The sequence below is a fragment of the Sminthopsis crassicaudata genome, chromosome 5 (genome assembly GCF_048593235.1).
Source record: "Sminthopsis crassicaudata isolate SCR6 chromosome 5, ASM4859323v1, whole genome shotgun sequence".
Taxonomy (NCBI): domain Eukaryota; kingdom Metazoa; phylum Chordata; class Mammalia; order Dasyuromorphia; family Dasyuridae; genus Sminthopsis; species Sminthopsis crassicaudata.
In genome coordinates this window covers 91,591,225-91,612,348 of record NC_133621.1, presented here as the reverse complement: position 1 = coordinate 91,612,348, position 21,124 = coordinate 91,591,225, and the positions used below count along the sequence as shown (strand labels likewise).

The following is a 21,124-nucleotide window of genomic DNA, read 5'->3' as shown; positions in this document are numbered from 1 at the left end:
TTAATTATTACCCTTAAGGTTTGGTTATTCAACTAGTACCAAGCCAGTTTGTTTAGCCACTTCTCTCCACAGTTCCTATAAAGGTGATATGAAAGCTTTGGTCATATGCTTTGATGAAATTTGAGTATGTTTATGTTGTTTCTCTGATCTATTAGTCTAATAATTTACAAAAAAAGGAAATGAAATTAATATGATAAAACCAAGTCTTGATAAAGCCATTCTATTTGCGAACACTTGCTTTTTAAGAGGTTCACTAACTATTCCTTTATTAGCTTACCATGGAATTTTGTCAGTAACTAAAGTCAAGATCATTCCCTTATAGTTCAAAGACTCCATGCTTTTTTCTCTTTCAGAAAATCATGATAAACGTTGCCCTTCTCTATTCCTGCCAGCAGTTCTCATATCCTTTATGATTTATCACAGAACATGTATTTGTGGTTCAGCAATCATATCTGCTGTCATCTATGTAGGAAAGACTACATACATAGATGGACAATGAATTTGCCACCCAATTGAAAAAGAGTAACAGAACAGGGGAACGAGGAAGGAGGAAGAGAGGCATGTTATCTCTGTCCAAAAACCTTCTCGAACAAATATTTTCCTACTGCAGCTGCCTGGAACCACCTGTGGCATTGGAACATTATTGTCTTTGAAAATGATTAAAACATTGAAGGAGAAGTACATGATAGAGGCAAACAATGTGTTGTCTATTTCCAGAGATGATCTATGCAAGAGAAGTTCGTTAATTACATGGCCCACAATATTCTTGAATACCACCTGACCCAGGTTAAAATGTAATTGGAAACTGTTTCACAAAGTAAATACAAATATAATAAGACATACATAGCTTGAGGCTTGCATAGCTTAGTGGTCCCCAGTTTTATTTCAGTTTGACACCAGTGATGTAAGGGACATCATTTATTTAAGACATGACAGGGAAAATTGAGATGATCATACAAAAAGGATAAAGTATAAAGGATGGAGAACTTGAGAGCTGCTTTGGTAACCACAAAATATTTTTTAAAAAACACAGGCCTACGGAAGACATTGTGGAGATTATGGAGAATGTGAGAGAACAGGGACAAGAGCTGTGTGTGGGGTATTTTGTTCTCTGCGCTGACAGAAGGAATCACCATATTGATGAGGTCACAGAATCATTGAAATGCTGAAGATAATAGATGGATTTCTCCATAGTAGAGAAGTCCAGGGTAGCTATAGAACGTGCTCAATAAACATTGTCAGACTGACTAATTAACAAGCCAAGAATGAGGATAAAGAAGGGGGACATTTACAGGGGTAAGGAATAGGAACTTAAAGAAGTCTTAATAAATAAATAAAATAAAAAAGAAGCAAGGGAAATGTAATCTTGGGGATGTTTGAAGGTCAAATATTCACTTGGTCAGAGGGAGGATGTGAAATGCACTCCCAAAACATGCAGGTGCCAGACTGAAAAAAAAAAAAAAAAAAAAGGGAACTACTTTTCCGAGTCAGCTTCCACACCCAGGGCCTATCACAGTGAGTGTCTATATGAGTATTGTAATTGCAGATGATGTAATTACGAGGGAGAAACTGTCAAAAACAAACAAACAAACAAACAAAACAGCAAAAAAACAGAAAACCAGATGAAGCTAGAGCTTCCTCGTTACTGCCCAACAACACCATCAGGCAAGCACATCCTATGTAAACCCCGGTTTTTTCATACGTCCTACCTTAAAGGTAGGAGAACACTTTTAAAACCATTTTAAACCATTAAGAGCTACACTATTATTGTTTCCAAGGGAGAGGAGAAAAGGAAAGGAGGACCTTCTCATCTCCAACTGCTCAGCGGGCCGTGCACGCAAGTCATTTTCTTCCCGAGGAGTCTCTGTCAGTCCTGACGTTCTGTACTCAGAGACCTAGAATCCGGTCCGAGCCTTCTTTGGACGCGCCCGCCCTGTGCTTCGGAAGGAATGTGGGCAGAGAGAACCTGCTGACGTCTCTCCCAGGCTCAGGCTCTCGTGGCTGAGGGCGGGACAGAGAATGTCGGCCGTGAAAACGCTGAACGGTTGCCTAGTAGCAGGAGGTTATGTGCAGAAGGGAGTAGGAGGCGCGCCAAACCCAAAGAAAGCTTTCCACCCACTCCACGCTCCGCCTGTCCGGTGGCCAATCGTGGAGCTGAATCGAAGGCGTGTGTGGTGGGAAGAAGGAGACGGTTACCTAGCAACGAAGAATGGTGCCCCGCTATGAAGCTGGGGGGGGGGGGGAAGAGGTTGTGGGGCGGGAATAGAGTTTCCCTGGCTCAATCAGGATAGCGTTTTGCAATAGCCAATCAGCGCTTTCAGAGGGCAGCCTACTTTGGTCGAACTACGCCTCCCGTGAGGCTGCGGCCGATGCCGTAAAGCTGGGTGCTGGGTGCGACGCTCGCTAAAGCCTAGTACCCCTTTTGGGTCGTGGTCACTTGCCCGTCCCCCCCTCGGTGGTCTCGGTTCCCTGAGTCCTTGGGCCGGGACTCTTCCCCGGCGCTCTCTGCTTCAGAGGCCAGTCTTCTGACAGGCCTCAGGGCTGGGAGGGAGAAAGAGAAGGGTCTTCGGGAGGATGGGGGGCGGGGTCCTGTGAAGGGGTCGGCGCAGCCCGAGGACAGCGGGGCCATGGAGTCCGGGGAGTCAGGGCAGGTAGGATGGGAAAGGACGCGGGCGCCCCCACACCTCCTCCCTCAGCCCCCTTACTTTAGGGAAGCCCGCGCCGGGTCGGCGGGTGGGTGAGGCAGCCTTGCAGGGAAGGAGGCGCCCGCCCACAGGCCCGATGGGCTAATGCTCTCTGCCGCCTCCTGCATCCGCAGCTGCTTTCTTTGATGTGCCGCAGCTTCTCGCAGCTCCTTGACACGGGAGAGGGAGCAGTGGCCAGCACGTTTCCCCAGCCCTGAGCCAGCGTCGACCTCCTCCGGCTGCTGGATGAAGCGGTCGGGCGAGTGACCTCCGGAAGCGGGTTTGGAAAAACCGATCTGCTGCCCGGAGTGTCGGCCGTTAGCAGATCGGGGAGCCGTGTCCAGTTACGTGGGTTTGGAGGGAGAGGATCTGGGCAGTGGGACTTTTAGACGGTTAGGTGCAGTGAACGTTAAATCCCCTGCCCTTCCTTGCCGAAAGCTAGGGTCTTAGAGAAAAGCGCTTTCCCTGTTAGGACGGGTGGAGGAGAAGCGATCCCACAGCAGTCTCGCGGAAGGTCGAGCCCGTGTTCAGCCCTTTCCTAGAAGGTCCTCTTAGTCTCTCCATGCTTCTCTGGTCTTAAAAACTTAGGAAGGAAAAAGGGACCACTTTGCTTTGGGAATAGAGAAAGGAGAAGAAGAAACAAGCTATTCATGTCATACGGACTGTCTAGGGCAGGAGCAAGTTGTTGAACTATGGCAGCTCCTGTTTGCCAGAAAAAGTCGCCGCTGCCTCTTCCGAAAGTTGAGATGGTTCTTTGATATAAAGAACTGCCGTTCTTCCAGTCTCCTCGGAATATCATGAATGCATTTTTGAAAAGGTGGATGAGTCCTTAAAGACGCTGCTTAGAAGGGAATGAAAGCTGAGAGAAATCCTAGAATATTGTAAAGAGAGACTTCCCTCCTTGTATCACTAGTTTGGGTAGTTTGCCCTAGGAGTTGGTGATAGGATTTTATGAATTGACACAATGTAACATGACCAGCCTTCAGGTAGCCTCATTTATTGACTGTCTAGCATGTGTCAGCTTTTTATTGGAGAGTGTACAGAAATATTTAACCCACTTATGTAACCTGGGCAAATTAATCCCCTGATCCTCAGTTTTTTCATCTGTAAAAATGAAGGGATTGGACTAGATAGCCTCAGAGGCCCCTTCCAGCCCTAGATTTATGGTTCAGTGAGTTTAGAGCTGTGCAAAACAGTTCCTGCACTCAAAGGAGCTTGTCATTTCATCTCCCTAAATTGTATCTGTGACATAGACTTTATGGATATATGGAAAGGAGATTAGAAAAAAGTTATATAGAGAGCTGTAAATACTTTGTTACACTCAGACCTTCATCCCTGAAGTCTGATTGGTTTCCATCTTGGTTTGCATAGCTCCATTTCCTTGGCATATGGACCTGGAAGGAAATAAATGACAATGTCCTGGGATATTGCTTTTTAGATTGGATATACAAATATCCTTGATACAGTTACAGATTCCCAGGGCTGTTAATTTCATGGTTGATTCTAATCTAGACTCAAAGAATAATGTTGGATAAGACTCTCTTTTTAGTATCTTTTGAAATGAGATTTTTATCCCAGAGAGTTAATGAGTGAAAGTGATTGCAAAATAAAATGCCAGTGTAAGCTGCCTTTCAAACCCAAGGACAGCTCCTGAGGCCCATGGGTGAATGTAGTAGGTGTTCTGTTCAGATGTTGAAATAGCATAAGAATTTTCTTTTCATCATTGGGGACACTGAAGAGAAATAGTTTTGTTGTTTTCAGAGTCAAAGATAGTAGTTCTCCTTTGGAATCATTCATTCATAAGCAGCAGCTTTAGGGCCTGATGATTCTCTAGCAGATGAGGGGATTTTGTTCAGAGATCTGGTCTTCTCATTCTCTGATAGTTGACATGGACACAAATCTTTCCCTAGCATGAGCATGATGATAGAAAGAAAGAAGAAAACTCCTCACATGTTCTTCCTGGACATTAACTTTCAGGAGCAGCTGAGGCAACAACAGCCTGCACTTGTTGTAGATGATAAAGCCTTACCTAGTTTGCCATGCATTGGCCTACAAGTGGGAACAGAAACAGGATTGGTAGTGAGCAACTTAGTAGATTCTTGGTGTTGTAGGAGATATAAAGACAAGATAAAGGCCCTGTTCTTTGAATAAAAAGTGGATATTTCATAATATTTAGTGTGTATATATTGAAGTTAAAGTGTTTCTAATCTGTCTTTATACCATATATAGATTAGTTTGTAATGAGAAAAATAATGTGGCTTACTTGGGAGAAAACTAATCTCAGAGTCAGAAAGTTTTTGGTTTAAGTTCCTACTTTGACACATGCTGATTCCTTGGCCCTGGTGAATACTTACTCTCCTTTTAAGGTACTAAGCTCTAGAACAGTGGCTGATCTGTATTGTTATGGAGTTAATACACCAGGAGTCTCTCACCAAATTCCTCCCCCTTCCTAGTATTGGAGATAAAAAAAGTCTTGTGAGGGAGAATAGATTTGGAGCCCGATGGACTGACTCCCGCTACCCCCCCCCCAAAGGTAGCTATGTAAGTCTTAGATCATTGTCAGCCAAAGAGCAGTCTCTAGTGCAGTGAAATTTTTAGTGGACTGGAAAGCCAATGTGAGACAACAGGTGATGTGCAAACAAAATAATATGATCTTAATTTATATCAACAAAATTGTAGTGACCAGAGCAGAGGAGGTGATAGTTCCCTGTACTTGTCCAATTATAATTAGAATATGAGATGCCATTCTGGTACCATTTTTAGGAAATATATTGACAAATTAGAACAGGGCCAGAGCAAGGTGGCCAGATGGCAAGGGACTAGAAACTATGATTAAAGATAGCACAGTTTTAGTCATTGTGGCTTTCAAATGTTTGAGCAGTTGTGAAAAATTAACTCAGTCATACAGAATTTGTGTTACATACAGGGAAGCAGGTCAATATAGAGAAAATCTCCCCAACTTAAATGATCCATAATAAAATAAACTATTCACAAAAGAGTTTGTGGGTAGTTTATTGGAGGACTTTACTCAGAGACTGGGTGGTAGTTCAGGATGTTATAGAGGGGATTCAACGTTTTAGATGAGTTAAGGTTAGATTAAGTCTTTTATTTTAGAATGCCTCTTTTCAACTCTTGATATTCTGTGACTACCTGACTGATGGGGTTGGTTTTTTTTTTTTTTGTAATAAAGTAAAATTTTACAGTAAATCCACCTTGTCATGGAGCTTTCTTGTTAAATGTTTAAGGTTTTCTCTAGCTCTTGTTGTTACTTTTATCAAGAAACTGCAGGCTTTAGAATTTATAAATTTTAAATGATTGTGATATATTGGAAGAGAATAGAGAGCCAGTTATAATCTGCTTGCTGACAATATCAATCAAAGAGTTGAAATAAAAATATGTACTAGGAATAAATTGTTTTTTTTCTAGATGGCTAGTAGATGAATACATTCTAGTTTTCTGTGATTATAGTGAACTGCAAACTGAAGTATACATCTCTGTTGTTTAGGAATGGTAAGTGGGAAGTAATTGTCCATTTTTGCATTTGTCACTGCGTTCATATCTTTACCAATTAGCCATTGTTCCTCAAATTTTTGTAACCTTTCAAAGGCTTGAAATTTAATTATATATATTTGGTTCTGAGTATAAACTGAACCTACTGTTAATGTTTTTCTTTTAAAATCTGCACTTTAACAAAAAAATAGCATTTGGGCATCCATTTTTAAGCCTTGAATATCAAATGGGTATATTTTGGTACCCCTCTTGCTTTTGAGGTTTTCAGTAATCAGGTGACACTGAAACTGTATAGAATTAAATAAAGTCTAAGAAATTAGCCTTCTATGTCTTGTTATGTTATGACTATGATCATGTTAGGTTTTTCCTTAAGCATTTAGAGTTGTGGAATTTTATTCCTAAAAGATAATACTCCTCCCCCTCTCCTAATGGATTAGCTAGAGTATTGAAGCTCTTAATGAATACTTAAAATTCTTCATCCTTTTTATGAGACAATAATTTGGATATAATGCCATTTTGATAATAATTATCAGTCATAAGAACCAAATTAGGGTGGCATTTTGTGATTTACCAAGTGTTTTACATCCCTTCTCAGAACTGATCCTTACAATAACCCTCTCATGAGATGTTAGTACTATTACAGTACCTATTTTTAGAGTTGAGGAAACTTGAGAATCTGAAAGTTTGAGTGCCTTTTCTAAAATCATGTATGGGCATAAGCATTTTGTAGATTCTATTGTATGCCAGGCACCCACTGCTAAGCATTTGTACAAGTACTAGCTCATTTAAACCCTGCAAGATAAATACTAGTTTTATTTATGAAGATCTGAGGCAAAGAGAGGTTAAGTGATTTGTCCAAGGTCACAAAGCTAGACATCAGAGATCAAATTTGAACTTAGTGCTGCCTAGTTCCAGGCTCAGCACTTTACCTACTGTATTACCAGCTGCCTCTGAAGTAAAGTACTAGTGAGTAGAAGAGATAGGATTTGAACCGAAGACTCATAGAATTTTATAAATCTGAATTTTAAATAAAAATAAATTTTCCCACTTTAAAAAAGCTGCTTTCCTTCCCTGTCTCTGAGCCTCTAGTATACCTTATATCTAGTTTGTGGCAGTAGAGCTTCAATTCAAAGTCTTGGCAGAAAAATGGGGCTAAATTCTTTTTTTTTTTTTTTTTAAGCTTTATAATAGTTTTTGTTTACCAGATATATGCATGGGTAATTTTACAACATTGACAATTGCCAAACCTTTTGTTCCAATTTTTCCCTTCCTTCCTCCCCCCCCCCCCATGGCAGGTTGACCAATACATGTTAAATATGTTAAAGTATAAATTAAATACAATATATGTATACACATGCAAACAGTACTGTGGCTAAATTTTTTTTTTTTTTTTTTTTTTTTTTTTGGTGGAGGCACTTGGGGTTAAGTGACTTGCCCAGGGTCACACAGCTAGGAAGTGTTAAGTGTCTGAAACCAGATTTGAACTCAGGTCCTCCTGACGTAAGAGCTGGTGCTCTATCCACTGAGTGTGGCTAAATTCTTAATGATGGAAATGTGCAATTTCCAAAACAAGGATTTACTCAGGAGCCACAGCATAGGTTTATTACATAAACTCATAGATCAATCTCTTCTATTCCTTTTTTTCTTTTCCTGAGTTTTAATTTTTTTTGTGTGTGTGATAAGGATCCTGAATCCCGTAGGCCTTTTCAGCCTTTAATATTTTAAAAATCTTAATGACAATTTCGCTAGAATTGTTTTACTTTGTGATTCTATATATTTTATTTTTTGCATTTAAAAATTGCATTTGAAGAGGGGTCCACTGTTCAAAAGGATCCATGACAGATATGAAAAAGACATCTGAAAAAAGATAGGTAACATTTTAAGCATCTTTTGCAGGTAAATTTGTCCTTTGTATAATATTCACAGTGAAGAGAAGATTGTCAATTAGCTCTTGCCAGAACTTCGGATCACAAGAATATGAAAATTTGAAGGAACTTTAGAGGTCAGTTAGGCTGGCCCATTTTACAGATGAAGAAATTTAGGCCCTGTGAAGTAACTTGCCTGGATTACTTGGCCATTAGTAGCAGAGCCAGGATTAGAATCTATATAGAATCTAGTTAATTCAATTCCCACTTTGTTTTCAGTTTTCCTGCTCATTTGCTAGTCAGTTTTTTTTTTTTTTTTTGGTCTTTCAAACAGTATCATGAGGATCAAACAATAGCAGATATGTTTCACTTTAATAGTAGCAGCATCTGCACTTTGGTAAAAACAAGAGCACTTAATTTGAAGTCAGGTTCTGGGTTCAAATTTTAATACTTGTACTTATTACCTGTTAGATTTGGGGTACATCAATTCACTGCACTAGGCTCAGGTTTCTTCACCTGTAAAAATGAGGAGATTGGGCTGTAATTGCTGAGGTCCCCTCCAGCTCAAAATCCTGTATCCTAGTGAAAAAGTGTTTTATCCAGGATCTAGGAACTTTTTAGGACCATCACTTAGATGCATATATACGTATATATAAGTGATGTGTACGTATAGATATTTGACTGTATATGTGTATATACATATTAAATTCATTAGGTTCTCATGATGTGCATACACACACACACATATATATATAAATACATGTACATATATCATTTCCTGTCTTTTTCAAAAATACAAAAAGTAGAAATTTCCATTTCTTTTAGTTGTAAGATTTATGCAAAGTAAACATAAGCTTTAGAACTAGAATTAATTTTAGAACTTTAGGATGAACATTTAACTTGGAGACACTGGGTATTGAGGTGGATAGAGCATTAAACCTGGAATCAGAAAGACCTGGGTTCAAAAGGTGCCACATATTTACTAGCTGGGTGACCTGGGCAAGCCATTCAACCTCTGTCTGCCTCAGTTTTATCATCTATAAAATGAGGATGATAATAGCATCTGCCTGAGGTTCAAATGAGATAATATATGTATCCTGCTAATCTAAAATTGCATAGTTTCTAAAAACTTTGAGGTATAGAATTGTAAAGTCCTTGTGGCCATTAGTCCCCTTTTTTCTTAATGTTTCCATCCCTTACCATAATTAGCACAGTGACTGGCACATAGTAGAAGGAGTTCAAGTATGTTGAATAGGTCAACATATTCATTTGGTTATCTCTTCCAAGTTGTATAAATTATTCTATTACCTAGCCTGACAGTGCAATATTGCTGCTCTTTCCTAAAAGATAATTTGCTTGCATTGATTTCTTGTCTACCAATGATATTTTCAGTTAAATATTTTTCCTTTCTCAACTTTCTTTTGTAGATTTTCCCATTTTGATATTTGCTTTTTATGTTCCCACTTTAAGTGGGAACTTAAGTAAGCTCTAGTTTTGGATTCTTATTCCTATTAGTGCTGTATTCTTCCCTCCATTAAAGGTTCCTGAGTGGTAGAATAGCATGATGAAAGTGGGTACTAAATTTAAGTTATTTGGAGATGAGAAGACAGTTTTGTTATCATTACAATTTCCTAAGCCTTTAAAGGGCTCAATCTTGTACTTTATACATTAGTGTTGAGGGGATAGAATAGAGAAAAGAACAGTTTACCTGCTCCTGGGAGCTTGCAAAGCAAAAGCAAATCAACACATCTCTGATATAGCTGGCTGTTTATATTAATGAAAAATATAAGATAAGCAAACTGATTTTTAATATATTTGAACTTATATATCCAATAAATGTTATCTTCCATGATCATCCCACTTGGGAGCTGATATCCTTTTCCCACTAATGCTTCCTTTAATCAAAATATTTTAGGAATTTTTTTGATATATCATTCAAAATCACATTTCATGGTTTTTTTTGTCTTTTTGCTTTATAATCATACCTTACTTGTAAACAATATTGTCATTCAGCCGCTTAAATGTCTGCTTTATTCAATAGTTTTGATACTGAATGACATCAGACACCTTCCAGAAATTATATCCATCCTCACAGGTCAGTTTGCCATCATTGAGAATATTTGAAAGGATGTGGCTCAGGCTAGAGCCAAGAGCAGGTACTAGGCAGTGACTAATAGGGCATCAGAGAGAATAGGTGACACAAAAAGGGAGAGGAGAGGAAGTAAAAAAAATAAACTTGAGTAAAAGTCTGTACTGATTTGTTTTTTCCCTCCTAGATGTTGGTGACGTTTGATGACATCACAGTGTATTTGCTTCAGGAGGAATGGATGCTGTTGGGAGAGCAGCAAAAGGAACTCTGTGGCTCTGACAAGCTGGTGGCGCCACTAGGTAGGAATTTGAATTTGCTTCCCTAGAGTCATATTAGGGTAACATTTCTTTATAGGAGTATATATGAGGTTGGAGAGTGTGAGGATAGGGACATTCCCCCCTTCCCTGCCCGTTCATCATGATATCTGCTGCTTGGTCATCTCTCTAGTCAACTTTTCCCCAATTGCACTGTACAGACATGGAGTTTTGGAGCTTTAGAAACCATCTAGTTCAACTTCTCCCCCTTTTTCAGATAAGAAAAAAGAGACACATTTTCAGGGTTAAAATGTATTTATTTTGACCTGTGATTTTATCAGAATGGGGAGCTCTTAGTGAGGAGGTCCCTTTACTAGTGAAGAGTCCCAGCTGTGCAGCCTTTAGTCTTTTAGAGCTTCATGGGTCGCCAAGAAGTGAAGCATCTGAGCTATAATCTAGGCCAGGTCTTCTGACTCAGAAGTCTTCCCACTGACCACTGGGCAGCAGCACTTACTCTGGGTAGGGGACTATAAAGTAGGAAAAGGGAGGAGGCAAAGTGCCTGTCGTCTGTCCCTAAGGAACTTTTAGTCTAGCAGTCATCTATATGAAAAACTATGCAACAAGCCAGGCTACAGACAAAGCTTCACTGAATGTGTAGACATAGACATACCCACCAGCCTCTTCCATCGTGATTACTTCTTTTGTCCACTTCCTGGTAATAAATTTAAGCCATATTGCACTTAAGTCTCAGCAATCCTTAATTTGATCAAATTTAGTTCCTTCCATTAAGTTCCCTTGTTTACCTGGTTTATTATCGTCTCTGTGTAGATGATCCTCAGATCTGTACAACCAGTACTAGTCTTTCTTCCTGCTTTTCTCCACACCTCCATACTCCTCATCCTTTTGCAGGGACATCTTGGACTGGAGGCTCCTTAGATATCTCAGACTTAAAATGTCATAATGAACTCCTTCTTTTCTTCTAAACCTTTCTGTCCTTTCATTTTTTTTTCTCATTAAGGATGCTCCCATCTTCCCAGACCCCTGGGCTCACACACTCATTACAGTCTGCTGCTCTTCTGCATTTACCCCAAGTGTCAAGTCTGTTGTTACATCTTCATTTTTCTCATAACTCCTTCTTTCCCCTCACATAGCCACCACCCTGGCAAAAGCTCTCACCACTGGAATATTGCTGGTCTCCTTACTTTGGTTTCTCTCCATTCCAATCCAACCAAAGCAATTTTCTTAAGTGCAGTTCTGATCATATCACCTTCCTATGATATTCCTATTGAATAAACTCCAGGAGCTCCAAGATCAGATATTCAATACAGCAAATGTTAATTAAGCACCTAATCTGTTCCAAACATTGTGGAGAGTGCTAGATATAAAGCATTATTTAATGCCCTTCACAACCCGGCCCCTTTCTATTTTTCTGGCTGCCTTGTACTTTATATCCTCACTTGCTGTTCCATGTACAAGGCACTCCAGTTTGTGATTCTTTGCTTTTATACTGGCTGTCCTCCATTTCTAGAATATTCTTTCTCCTCTCCCCTGCCTCTTAGCTTCTCTGGTTTCTTTTGACATAGCTACTACCTACCTTCTGATTTTCCTTTCTGATTTCACTCTTCTTCCCCAAATCCCTTAGTATCTTTCTCCTTGATTTTATTCTCAGGATATCTTGTATGTATATGATTATTTCTATGTTGTTTCCCCCATTAAAATGCAGATTTCTGAGGCAGCTAGGTGACATAGTGGATAGAACACTGGCCCTGGAGTCAGAAGGACCTGCATTCAAAGTTAGCTTCAGTGACCCTAGACAGGTCACTTAACCCTGATTGCTTCTAAAAAAAAAGATTAAGAAAAGTATGAGCTCAAAAATATGCACTTCTTGAGGGCAGAAATCCTTTTTCTTTTTCTTTGTGTCCCTGGTATTTGGTACAGTGTCTGGCCCAAAGTAAATATATAATAAATGCTTCTTGTTTGACGAGAGGTCCATATTGGCCAACTGATTTATTGCTCATATTTGTGCATATGCCTCTGAGGATATGAATTATTACTCTGGCTTTCTTTTTAATTATTGATCATTTCTCTGCTGTTCTTTCTACTCTGCTACATCTCCTACTCTGTATAGAATTTGCGTTGGTCTTTGAAGAGGTCCAAATGGATGCAAACAGCAGATAATGGAATAGTAATGCTGTTTGGCACTTCTGAGACCACCCTTATTCTATACATATATGAGTAACATTCTCCTTTATAATATCACAGGCATGTTCTTAGAAAATGCCTTTCTTTCCTCATTACAGTTATTTTTGTTTGCTTTATCAGGTTGTTTTTTTTTAAATTCTCTAGAGAAGTAGTTCTCTATCTGGGATCTTCAAGGGTCCATGAATAGATTTCAGGAAATCTGTGAATTTGGATGGAAAAATACAGCTTTATTGCCACTAAACACAATTGAAATTTAGCATTTTATTTAACAATGAGTTTTTAAAAAGTTATTCTGAGAAGGGATCCATAAGCTACAACAGATTGTCAAAGGAGTTCCATGACACAAAATAGATTAAGGTTCCTTAATTCTTGAATTAGTTCTCCTATAGAATCTTGGAACATTGAATTCTTCTGAGGTTTTCTCAGAACTCTTGGAAAACCCTATTGATTCCAACCCCACATGATTCCTCCAGTCTTTCCTCTTGTCATTACTCACATGGCCATCACCCCCAGGTCAAAACCTCATTCCCTCTGAATCATATCAGTATTTTCCTAATTGGTCTCCTTGCCTCAAGTCTTTTATTTCTCCAGTCCATCCTTCATATAGCTGCAGTGGTTCCCTGGTGTTTGTAGGATCCAATGTTTGGCATTTAAAGCTTCTACAATCCAGCTTGAGGCCATTCCCTCCTCCCTTTATTATAAAGCACTTTTAAATCCTCAGTAATAAGTGTGAACTGAATAGAACTTCTCTTGGAGTTTCTTTTTTGTATTTGTATCCATTAACTAACATGGTCCCTTACTTTTTGGAGTGGTGTCTTCTTTTTTTTCCCCCAACTAACTCAAAGCACCTGCTCCTTTTCTTGACTACTCACCCATGAAGAGAATCCGCTACTTGTCTCCTACTTCTATTCTCAGAGGATGGCTTCAACTTACAGGAATATTCTTCCTTTGGAACTCGGGACCTCACTGTGATTCTCTGTTCTTTGGAATAGGAACTCCCATTGCTAACCCGGAGTTGTTCTGTAAGCTTGAAGGAGGGGTAGAGCCATGGCTGGTAGATGCCCCAGGCCCGAGGAAATTCTTGAATCATCACCTGGGTAAGTTTGGACTTGCCTTTTGAAGAGGATGGAAAGCTTGGGGATTAAGAGTAAGAATAGGAATCCTGGATCTCCCCTCTGGCTCATAATTTTCCCTCTTCCCCCTAGAGATTTTTAGATCCTCTAGGTTGCATAGTCATTCTACACCAGGACCATATGAATATGAAGTATCCTTATAGCACCCTTGTCTTGGTTCAATCTGGGGACTCAAGATGCCACCAAGTTGTATAGAAACAAGGGGCTGTGCTGGGCTGTGCTTCTCTAGTTTCCCAGAATACTTTGTACACCACCAGTATATCGACGATTAAGACTAGCCAGAACAGTAGGGATGTGAGGAGCTGGAAGAATGGTAGAATAAAATATGAGGAGTAAATTCCAAAACTCAAAAGTTGCTGATGTCCGAGGATACAAATATTGTCTATGGTTCTAGCAAGCATACTGATTTACATATGGAATAGAAGAGAAAACTCACTTGGGATTTTAGATATCAGAATTAGCAAAATCCATTTAATTGAATTAAAACAGTAAGTTAATTACATTATTTTATATAAATGTATTGTTATCGTTTAACAGTAATTTAAAAGGTAAAAATTCATTGTTAATGAAATTGAAAGTTTCAAAAATTAATGTTTTGAATGCTTCTTTTAATTATTTTAATTCTTGAATCTCATTTTTTTTCCTTTGAGCCAGTTTACAAATAGCAACCTGTTTATAAATTATTGTATTTCTTCAAATGAGCTTTAATAACTAATATGATTATAATTGATTTGTGTGTTTCTTACTGACATCTGCTTTAATTTTTATTTTAGCCTGTTCTGTCTCTACTGTTAGACTTAAATTCTTGGAGGGCAAGAACTACATCTCCTATAACTTTGGAATCTACCTGGCCTTATCCTAGTAGTGGGAGCCTGGTAAATGCCAGTGACATTGATAAGCATGTAGGAGTGGTTGACTGCTCAGTTTCAGGGTTCTTCATTGTCTTCTTTGTTCCCTTTTAGTAACCATCCCCTTCAGGATTGCTTTCTGTTTAGAGATGGCACAAATAGTAGTGTTCCTCTGTATTAAGTGATTATCTTCTGCTTTGAGAGAGAAAGGTAATTGAGAGTGCCCTAAAGAAACCCTACCACAAAGAGTCATTATGCCCATACCACTGTCCGTTTGTACTCCTTGCTCCAACTTTCTTCATATTACTCAAGTTGACCCAGAGGATCCTAGTACTTTTTGTTTAAGATTTAAGTTGTCACAGGGACTAGATTTTCCTCCTTGGCTGGGCTCCCAACTCTTAATTTTATCAGCTTTACAGTAATGGCCCTCGATTGTTAAGAAAGAGGGTACAGCATATCAGCTGATATGCTTAGATTAGGTATTGATGCATTAATAAATACTTTCATTTCTCTTTTCCTTGTACCAGTTAAATATTTCTTGGATGAGATGAAGAGTGGGGCTGTTTGACACAGGCTTCAAATAAAGGACAATTGAAAGAACTGGGAGCATTTATTCTAGACAGAAGATGAGAGAGATGTATAATAGCTATCTTCAAGAATTTTTGTGCTGTCATGTAGTAGAGAGGGCAAATTTGATCTATCTTATTCCAGAAGGCACAATTAAAAGCTGGTGATCAAAATGAAAAAGAAATAGATTTGGACTCAACATAAAGATAGTTGTCTGATGAATCAAATTGTCCAGCAGTGGAATAACCTTTCCTGGGATGAATTTGGACAAAATTAGAATAGCCATCTGTGAGGGTTGCTACAGAAGAGATTTACAAGTAGATCTAAATTTTCTCTACATTTTCTTCTACTTGAACATTCTACAGCTCTAGATTCTAAACCATCTTCTAGAAATAGCTTTTTAAAACGTGCAGGAAAGATCACCAGTGCCTTGTGATATCCAGCATAACTTGTAGAGATGTGGTATCTGCCAGATTCTGTTCTTTAAAAAAGAAAGCCCTTTAACCTTTTACAAGCATGAACACCTCACTTTTTTGGCACATCTAACCCTCTGCTGAATTATTTTTATTTAATGGGAAAAGAAATTAGCCCACTTGTACAGTTGAAAAATGGGTCACTTTCAGCTTTAGCAAAAATTTCTGTGTCCATGTTCAGGATCCTTTGATTGTGTTAGACACATTACTACAGGCTCATTTCAAGGTAGTAACTCAGCTTAACTCTTAGCATTTAAATGCTTACTGAGTATCAGGCATTGTGCTTGTTGTTGGGGTTGTGAAGACAAAAAACAAAACCAAAAACAGTCTCTGCCCTCAAAAAATTTACCTTCTACTAGATATAAATTCAGTTTTTTTAAAAAGCAAATTACCTTTGTCTCTTTCTCTAAAGGAAATCATAAGAGGAGATCCATGGGAGAAGTAGACATACAGGGTCCCACTGGAGAAGTTGGGGTGCATCTGCCACCACGGAAAAAAGCCTGTGTTTCCCACCTCAGTCACCCAGGATATGACAATGTAGAAGATGATTCCATAGGAAAAGCCAAAAAGATATTAAGGCCACGTTCAATCCAGAAATCTTGGTTTCAGCAGTTTCCATGGTTGATCATGAATGAGGAGCAGACGGCCCTGTTTTGCTCTGCTTGCCGGGAGTACCCGTCTGTTCGGGACAAAAGGTCTAGGTTAATAGAAGGTTACACAGGACCTTTCAAGGTAGAAACACTCAAGTATCATGCAAAGAGTAAAGCCCACAAGTTTTGTGTTAATGCTTTGGCTGCAAAGGACCCTGTTTGGGCAGCTCGTTTTGACAGCATCAGAGAAGCATCTGAGAACGTGCTGACCAGTGCAGAGCATCTTTTCAATGCAGATTATCCTGTGCTCTATCCACCAGGATCCCTGGGTGATTATGATGGTTTGGTAGAACTTTTTCCAAACTCCAGATCTGAACTTGGGGACGCCATTGAAAATGGAACAGCATCAGCTCTCTACTTGGATTGTATTTCAGATGTGAGGCAGAATGATGTCATCAATGACATCTGTACCTCATCAAACATTAATAGTTTGTTCGATGATTCCACAGAGTTCTCTTGTCAGGTACTATGTTTGAATAATTTTTCATATATTTAATCAGTCAACAAGTATTTGTTAAACATTTACCATGTCCCAGGTATCATTCTAAGTGATAGGGATACAAAGAAGGACAAAAAAATCCTTGCTCTCAAGAAGCTTATGTTTTAATAGAAAAATAGTATGTAAAAAAGTATGCACTTATAAAATATATACAGAATAGAAGGAAGGAAATCTCATAGAATCTCAGACATTAGCAGCTGGAGGGAACATGAAAAACATTTCTTTAAGTCAATCTGAGCAGTAAGTGTTAAAGTGGGGGATAGGGAGGTTTTTTTTGGAGAGATATCAATTAAAAAAAACATTTCATTTTTGATAGGGAACTACAAAAGGTTAAACTCATATTTTAAAATGAATAAATTCATTTAAGAAAGATATTTTAATATTTTAATGTTAGGGTTAAGTAAGTGATATAAGCAGAATGATGAGGAAGAGTTGGGAGAGAAAGAGTTGTTCTAGCATTGTTCTCTTTTCTAAATAAAACTAAACTAACCATTGTATCCTCTTAGATTAAAAAAAAAGGCCAAACACTGCCAGATTTTGTTATAAAGGCATTAAGTAATCCCTGCTTGGGGTAGGAAGATGATTCTTGAAACTTTTCTCTTTTTCAAAGTGAAGAATGCCATTTCATATAGGAAAAAACTCTATTTTTTTCTTTTGTTTGTTTATTTTTTTATACATATAGCTGAATGAATCATATTGGGAGAGAAAAATCAAAATAAAAGGGAAAACCATGGAAAAAAAAACAGAAAAAAGAAGTGCACATGCTTGTCTTGATTCACATTAAATCTCCACAGTCTTTTTTTCTGGATGCAGATGGCATTTTTGACCCCAAAATCTATTGAGTTTGCCTTGAATCCATTAGAGTGAAGAACTAAAAGATTTTTTTTGCATTTTATAAATTTGACATGAAGGCAATATTATAGAAAAGTGTTTGACTTCCTTTGAAAGATTGTCCAATTCTGTTAACTTCTTATCCTTGCTACTGTTTTAGGAAGTAATAAGAAAGGCTAGCTCTCTGCATCCCCAGTTGCCTTAATGGTGAATGATCTAATTAGTGTGGGATTTGCATTCAGTGTCTCAGCAGTGAGTGATGTTACCAGGACCACTTCTTAGTCTTACCAAGTAGTATCACTGTGGACCAAAGTTTGCATGAAGCCCTACATTGTGCTTGGGAATCTGGAGACCTCCCTTCCTTTCTAAGGCTGATTTTGCTGTGGACTGTCTATGGAACTTCTGGCAAGTCATTTCTGCTTCTGGGCCTAAGTTCCTTTAAGTGTACAGTTGAAGGTTTGTCGGAGAAGTACATGATATATGATCTTTTGTACTTTTAGCTTTAGTCGTATTATATCAGTGAGCTTTCTTTACTCAAAATTCCTTCAGAAGCTATGAGGATAGCATCAAAACGAGAAAGGCCACTTTCAAGGGAGATGTTACAGGAAGAAGGGACTTTCCCTACATTGTTCTCTGCCTTATTTTTGTGTCTAGCATATGGTATGGCTTCCAGCCTTCTAGCTCCTGGGCAGTTCTCCCTTTTCCTCCTTCTTGTGAAAAGATGGGGCTTCCTAAGAGAAGCTGGTCTCTGGTTAAGAACAGGGAATACCATGGAGCTTTTCTGGCTGCCTCTGCTTGAGCCTTGCTCTCTCCATCTAGGCTCTGTGTTTATGTTGTCTGGGCTTACCTCATAGCTTTAGGGTCCACATTTAGTGCATTGATTTTGAGAAGGTTGAAGTTTCATTCACAGCTAACCTTGGTAATCAAGATTTTAGAGAAATATGGCACTGGAATGTGCTTCTATGAAGGCACGCTCTTCATAGCCATCTCTTTTTTCCTGCCTAAGCTTGCCTAGGGGGGTTACTTTGATTATATACCTCAGGTACCATGATGCTAAATAAACTATTTCCTCAGGAACTCTAGGGAGTTTTTGGGACCTTGCTGGACTTTTTTGTCCAGCAGGGGATGGGCTCTGAGAAGGGCCATATGGAGTTTGTGAGTGGTGTTTGGACTTCTGGGGATACTGAGTGCCCAATGCTTTTTATTGCAGGATCCTTCTGAAGAGGGGATGTTTCAGGAAGTGCCAGTGGTGTTTGAGGAGCTTCCAGTGGTGTTTGAGGACGTGGCAGTGTATTTCACCCGTGAGGAGTGGGCAATGCTAGACAAGAGGCAGAAGGAACTGTACAGAGATGTGATGCGCATGAATTACGAGCTGCTGGCTTCGTTAGGTAAACAATCCTCTGGTAGGGCTTCAGCAGTGTGACTCCTCCTCTTTGTTCCTGTCCTTCCTTCAGCAGAGGCACTGATTATGCTGCGTTTCATAAACCCTCCAGCTTTGGGTTTCTGCATCATATTCTTTCCCTTGGGGCTAGCTCTGTGCGGTTCAGGGTGAAAGTAGCAGGTGGCTACCTGAGGACATTCTCACCACTCCCATTCAGTTATGGAAGCCTTTGTCATAAATGTCACTAAGTTGGTCATTAGCTAATTTGTAAAGATGATGAAACATGTCTGTGTTTGCCTCTTCCTTTTCTTTTTCTTTCTTTTTTAATTATAGCTTTTTATTTACAAGATAGATGCATGGGTGATTTTTCAGCATTGACAATTGCAAAACCTCTTGTTCCAATTTTTTCCCCTCTTTCCCCCCACCCCCTCCTCCAGATGGCAGGTAGACCAATTCATGTTAAATATGTTAAAAGTATATATTAAATACAATATATGTATATCTATCCATACAGTTATTTTGTTGTGCAAGAAGAATTGAGCTTTGAAATAATGTACAATTAACCTGTGAAGGAAATAAAAAATGCAGGTAGACAAAAACAGAGGGATTGCAAATGCTGTGTAGTGATTCATACTCATTTCCCAGAGTTCTTTTGCTGGGTGTAGTTGATTCTTTTCATTATTGAACAAATGGAACTTAATTTGGTTCATCTCATTGTTGAAGAGGGCCTGTTTTCCCCTCCTTTTTCCCCACCCCCGCCAGATGGCAGATTGACCAATACATGTTAAATATGTTAAAATATAAGTTAAATACAATATATGTATACATGTCCAAACAGTTGTTTTGCTGTAAAAAAAGAATCAGACTTTGAAACAGTATACAATTAACCTGTGAAGGAAATCAAAAATACAGGCAGAGAAAATTAGAGGGATTGGGAATTCTATGCAGTGGTTCATAATCATTTCCCAGAATTCTTTTGCTGGGTGTAGCTGGTTCAATTTATTACTGCTCTATTGGAACTGATTTGGTTCATCTCATAAGAATTGATCATTATATGATATTGTTGTTGAAGTATATAATGATCTCCTGGTCCTGCTCTTTTCACTCAGCATCAGTTCATATAAGTCTCTTCAGGCCTTTCTGAAATCATCCTGTTGGTTATTTCTTATAGAACAATAATATTCCATAACCATATACCACAGTTTATTCAGCCATTCTCCAATTGATGGGCATCCATTCAGTTTCCAATTTCTGGCCGCTACAAAGAGGGCTGCCACAAACATTTTTGCACATACAGGTTCCTTTCCTTTCTTTAAGATCTTTTTGGGATATAAGCCCAGTAGTAACACTGTTAGATCAAAGTGTATGCACAGTTTGATAACTTTTTGAGCATAGTTCCAAATCACTCTCCAGAATGGCTGAATATATTCACAATTCACAATATACAACAATGTATCAGTGTCCCAGTTTTCCCACATCCCCTCCAACATTCACCATTATCTTTTCCTGTCATCTTAGCCAATCTAAGAGTGGTATCTCAGAGTTGTCTTAACTTGCATTTTTCTGATCAATAGTGATTTAGAGCACCTTTTCATATGACTAGAAATAGTTTCAGTTTTTTCATCTGACAATTGTCTGTTCATATCTTTTGACCATTTATCAATTGGAGAATGGCTTGATTTCTTATAAATTAGAATCAATTCTATTTTGGAAATAACTGCCTCTTCCTTTTTGTTACTTTGGAGACTCCACTTTTACCTAAGGTTCTTGGACCAACTAGCCTCTCAGGAAGAAAAATAATAATTATTTGTTAAAATAATTTCTTGTGTGAACTAACAGAATAAAGAATTAAAATATAGAGCAGAGATTGCTTTAATTCAGTATCTAATGTGAATAAAGCACTGTGCCAGGATCTGGGAGCTAATATACCTAAAACTGTATTGAATGTAATAGTAAGTATCTAGCAGCTTGTGTCTGAGGCAGGATTCAAATTCAGGTTTTCCTCTTTTAACCACTGTTCCATTTAGCTACCTTCTGGGGACTAAAATTTGTCTGATAAAGTGAGTTCTGGAAGGACAGGAAATACTCAGCAATGAAATTCCCAAGACACAAAGGGAAATCATTTCAATAAGTAGGAA

General features: G+C 38.7%; 1 protein-coding gene and 1 long non-coding RNA gene across 4 annotated transcripts in view; one reads left to right on the top strand and one right to left on the bottom strand.

Moving 5' to 3' along the window:
* Positions 1-860: 860 nt before the first annotated feature.
* Positions 861-2,816, bottom strand: LOC141542884 (uncharacterized). The gene is made up of 2 exons (XR_012482265.1): positions 2,706-2,816; positions 861-2,196 (listed from the first exon to the last, which is right to left on the bottom strand). It is a non-coding gene; the product is annotated as an uncharacterized LOC141542884 (long non-coding RNA).
* ZNF862 (zinc finger protein 862) overlaps positions 2,364-21,124 on the top strand; it is a 30,917-nt gene continuing 12,156 nt past the window's right edge. The window contains exons 1-5 of one of the 3 annotated variants that reach the window (XM_074267568.1): positions 2,364-2,651; positions 10,336-10,447; positions 13,597-13,701; positions 16,038-16,738; positions 18,816-18,993. In XM_074267568.1, coding sequence (XP_074123669.1) covers positions 2,628-2,651; positions 10,336-10,447; positions 13,597-13,701; positions 16,038-16,738; positions 18,816-18,993 — 1,120 coding nt within the window. In that variant the 5' untranslated portion in view covers positions 2,364-2,627. Of the gene's footprint in view, positions 2,652-2,908; positions 3,028-10,335; positions 10,448-13,596; positions 13,702-16,037; positions 16,739-18,815; positions 18,994-21,124 lie in introns of those variants that run through there. The other 2 variants (XM_074267565.1, XM_074267566.1) reach the window with 2 other exon arrangements.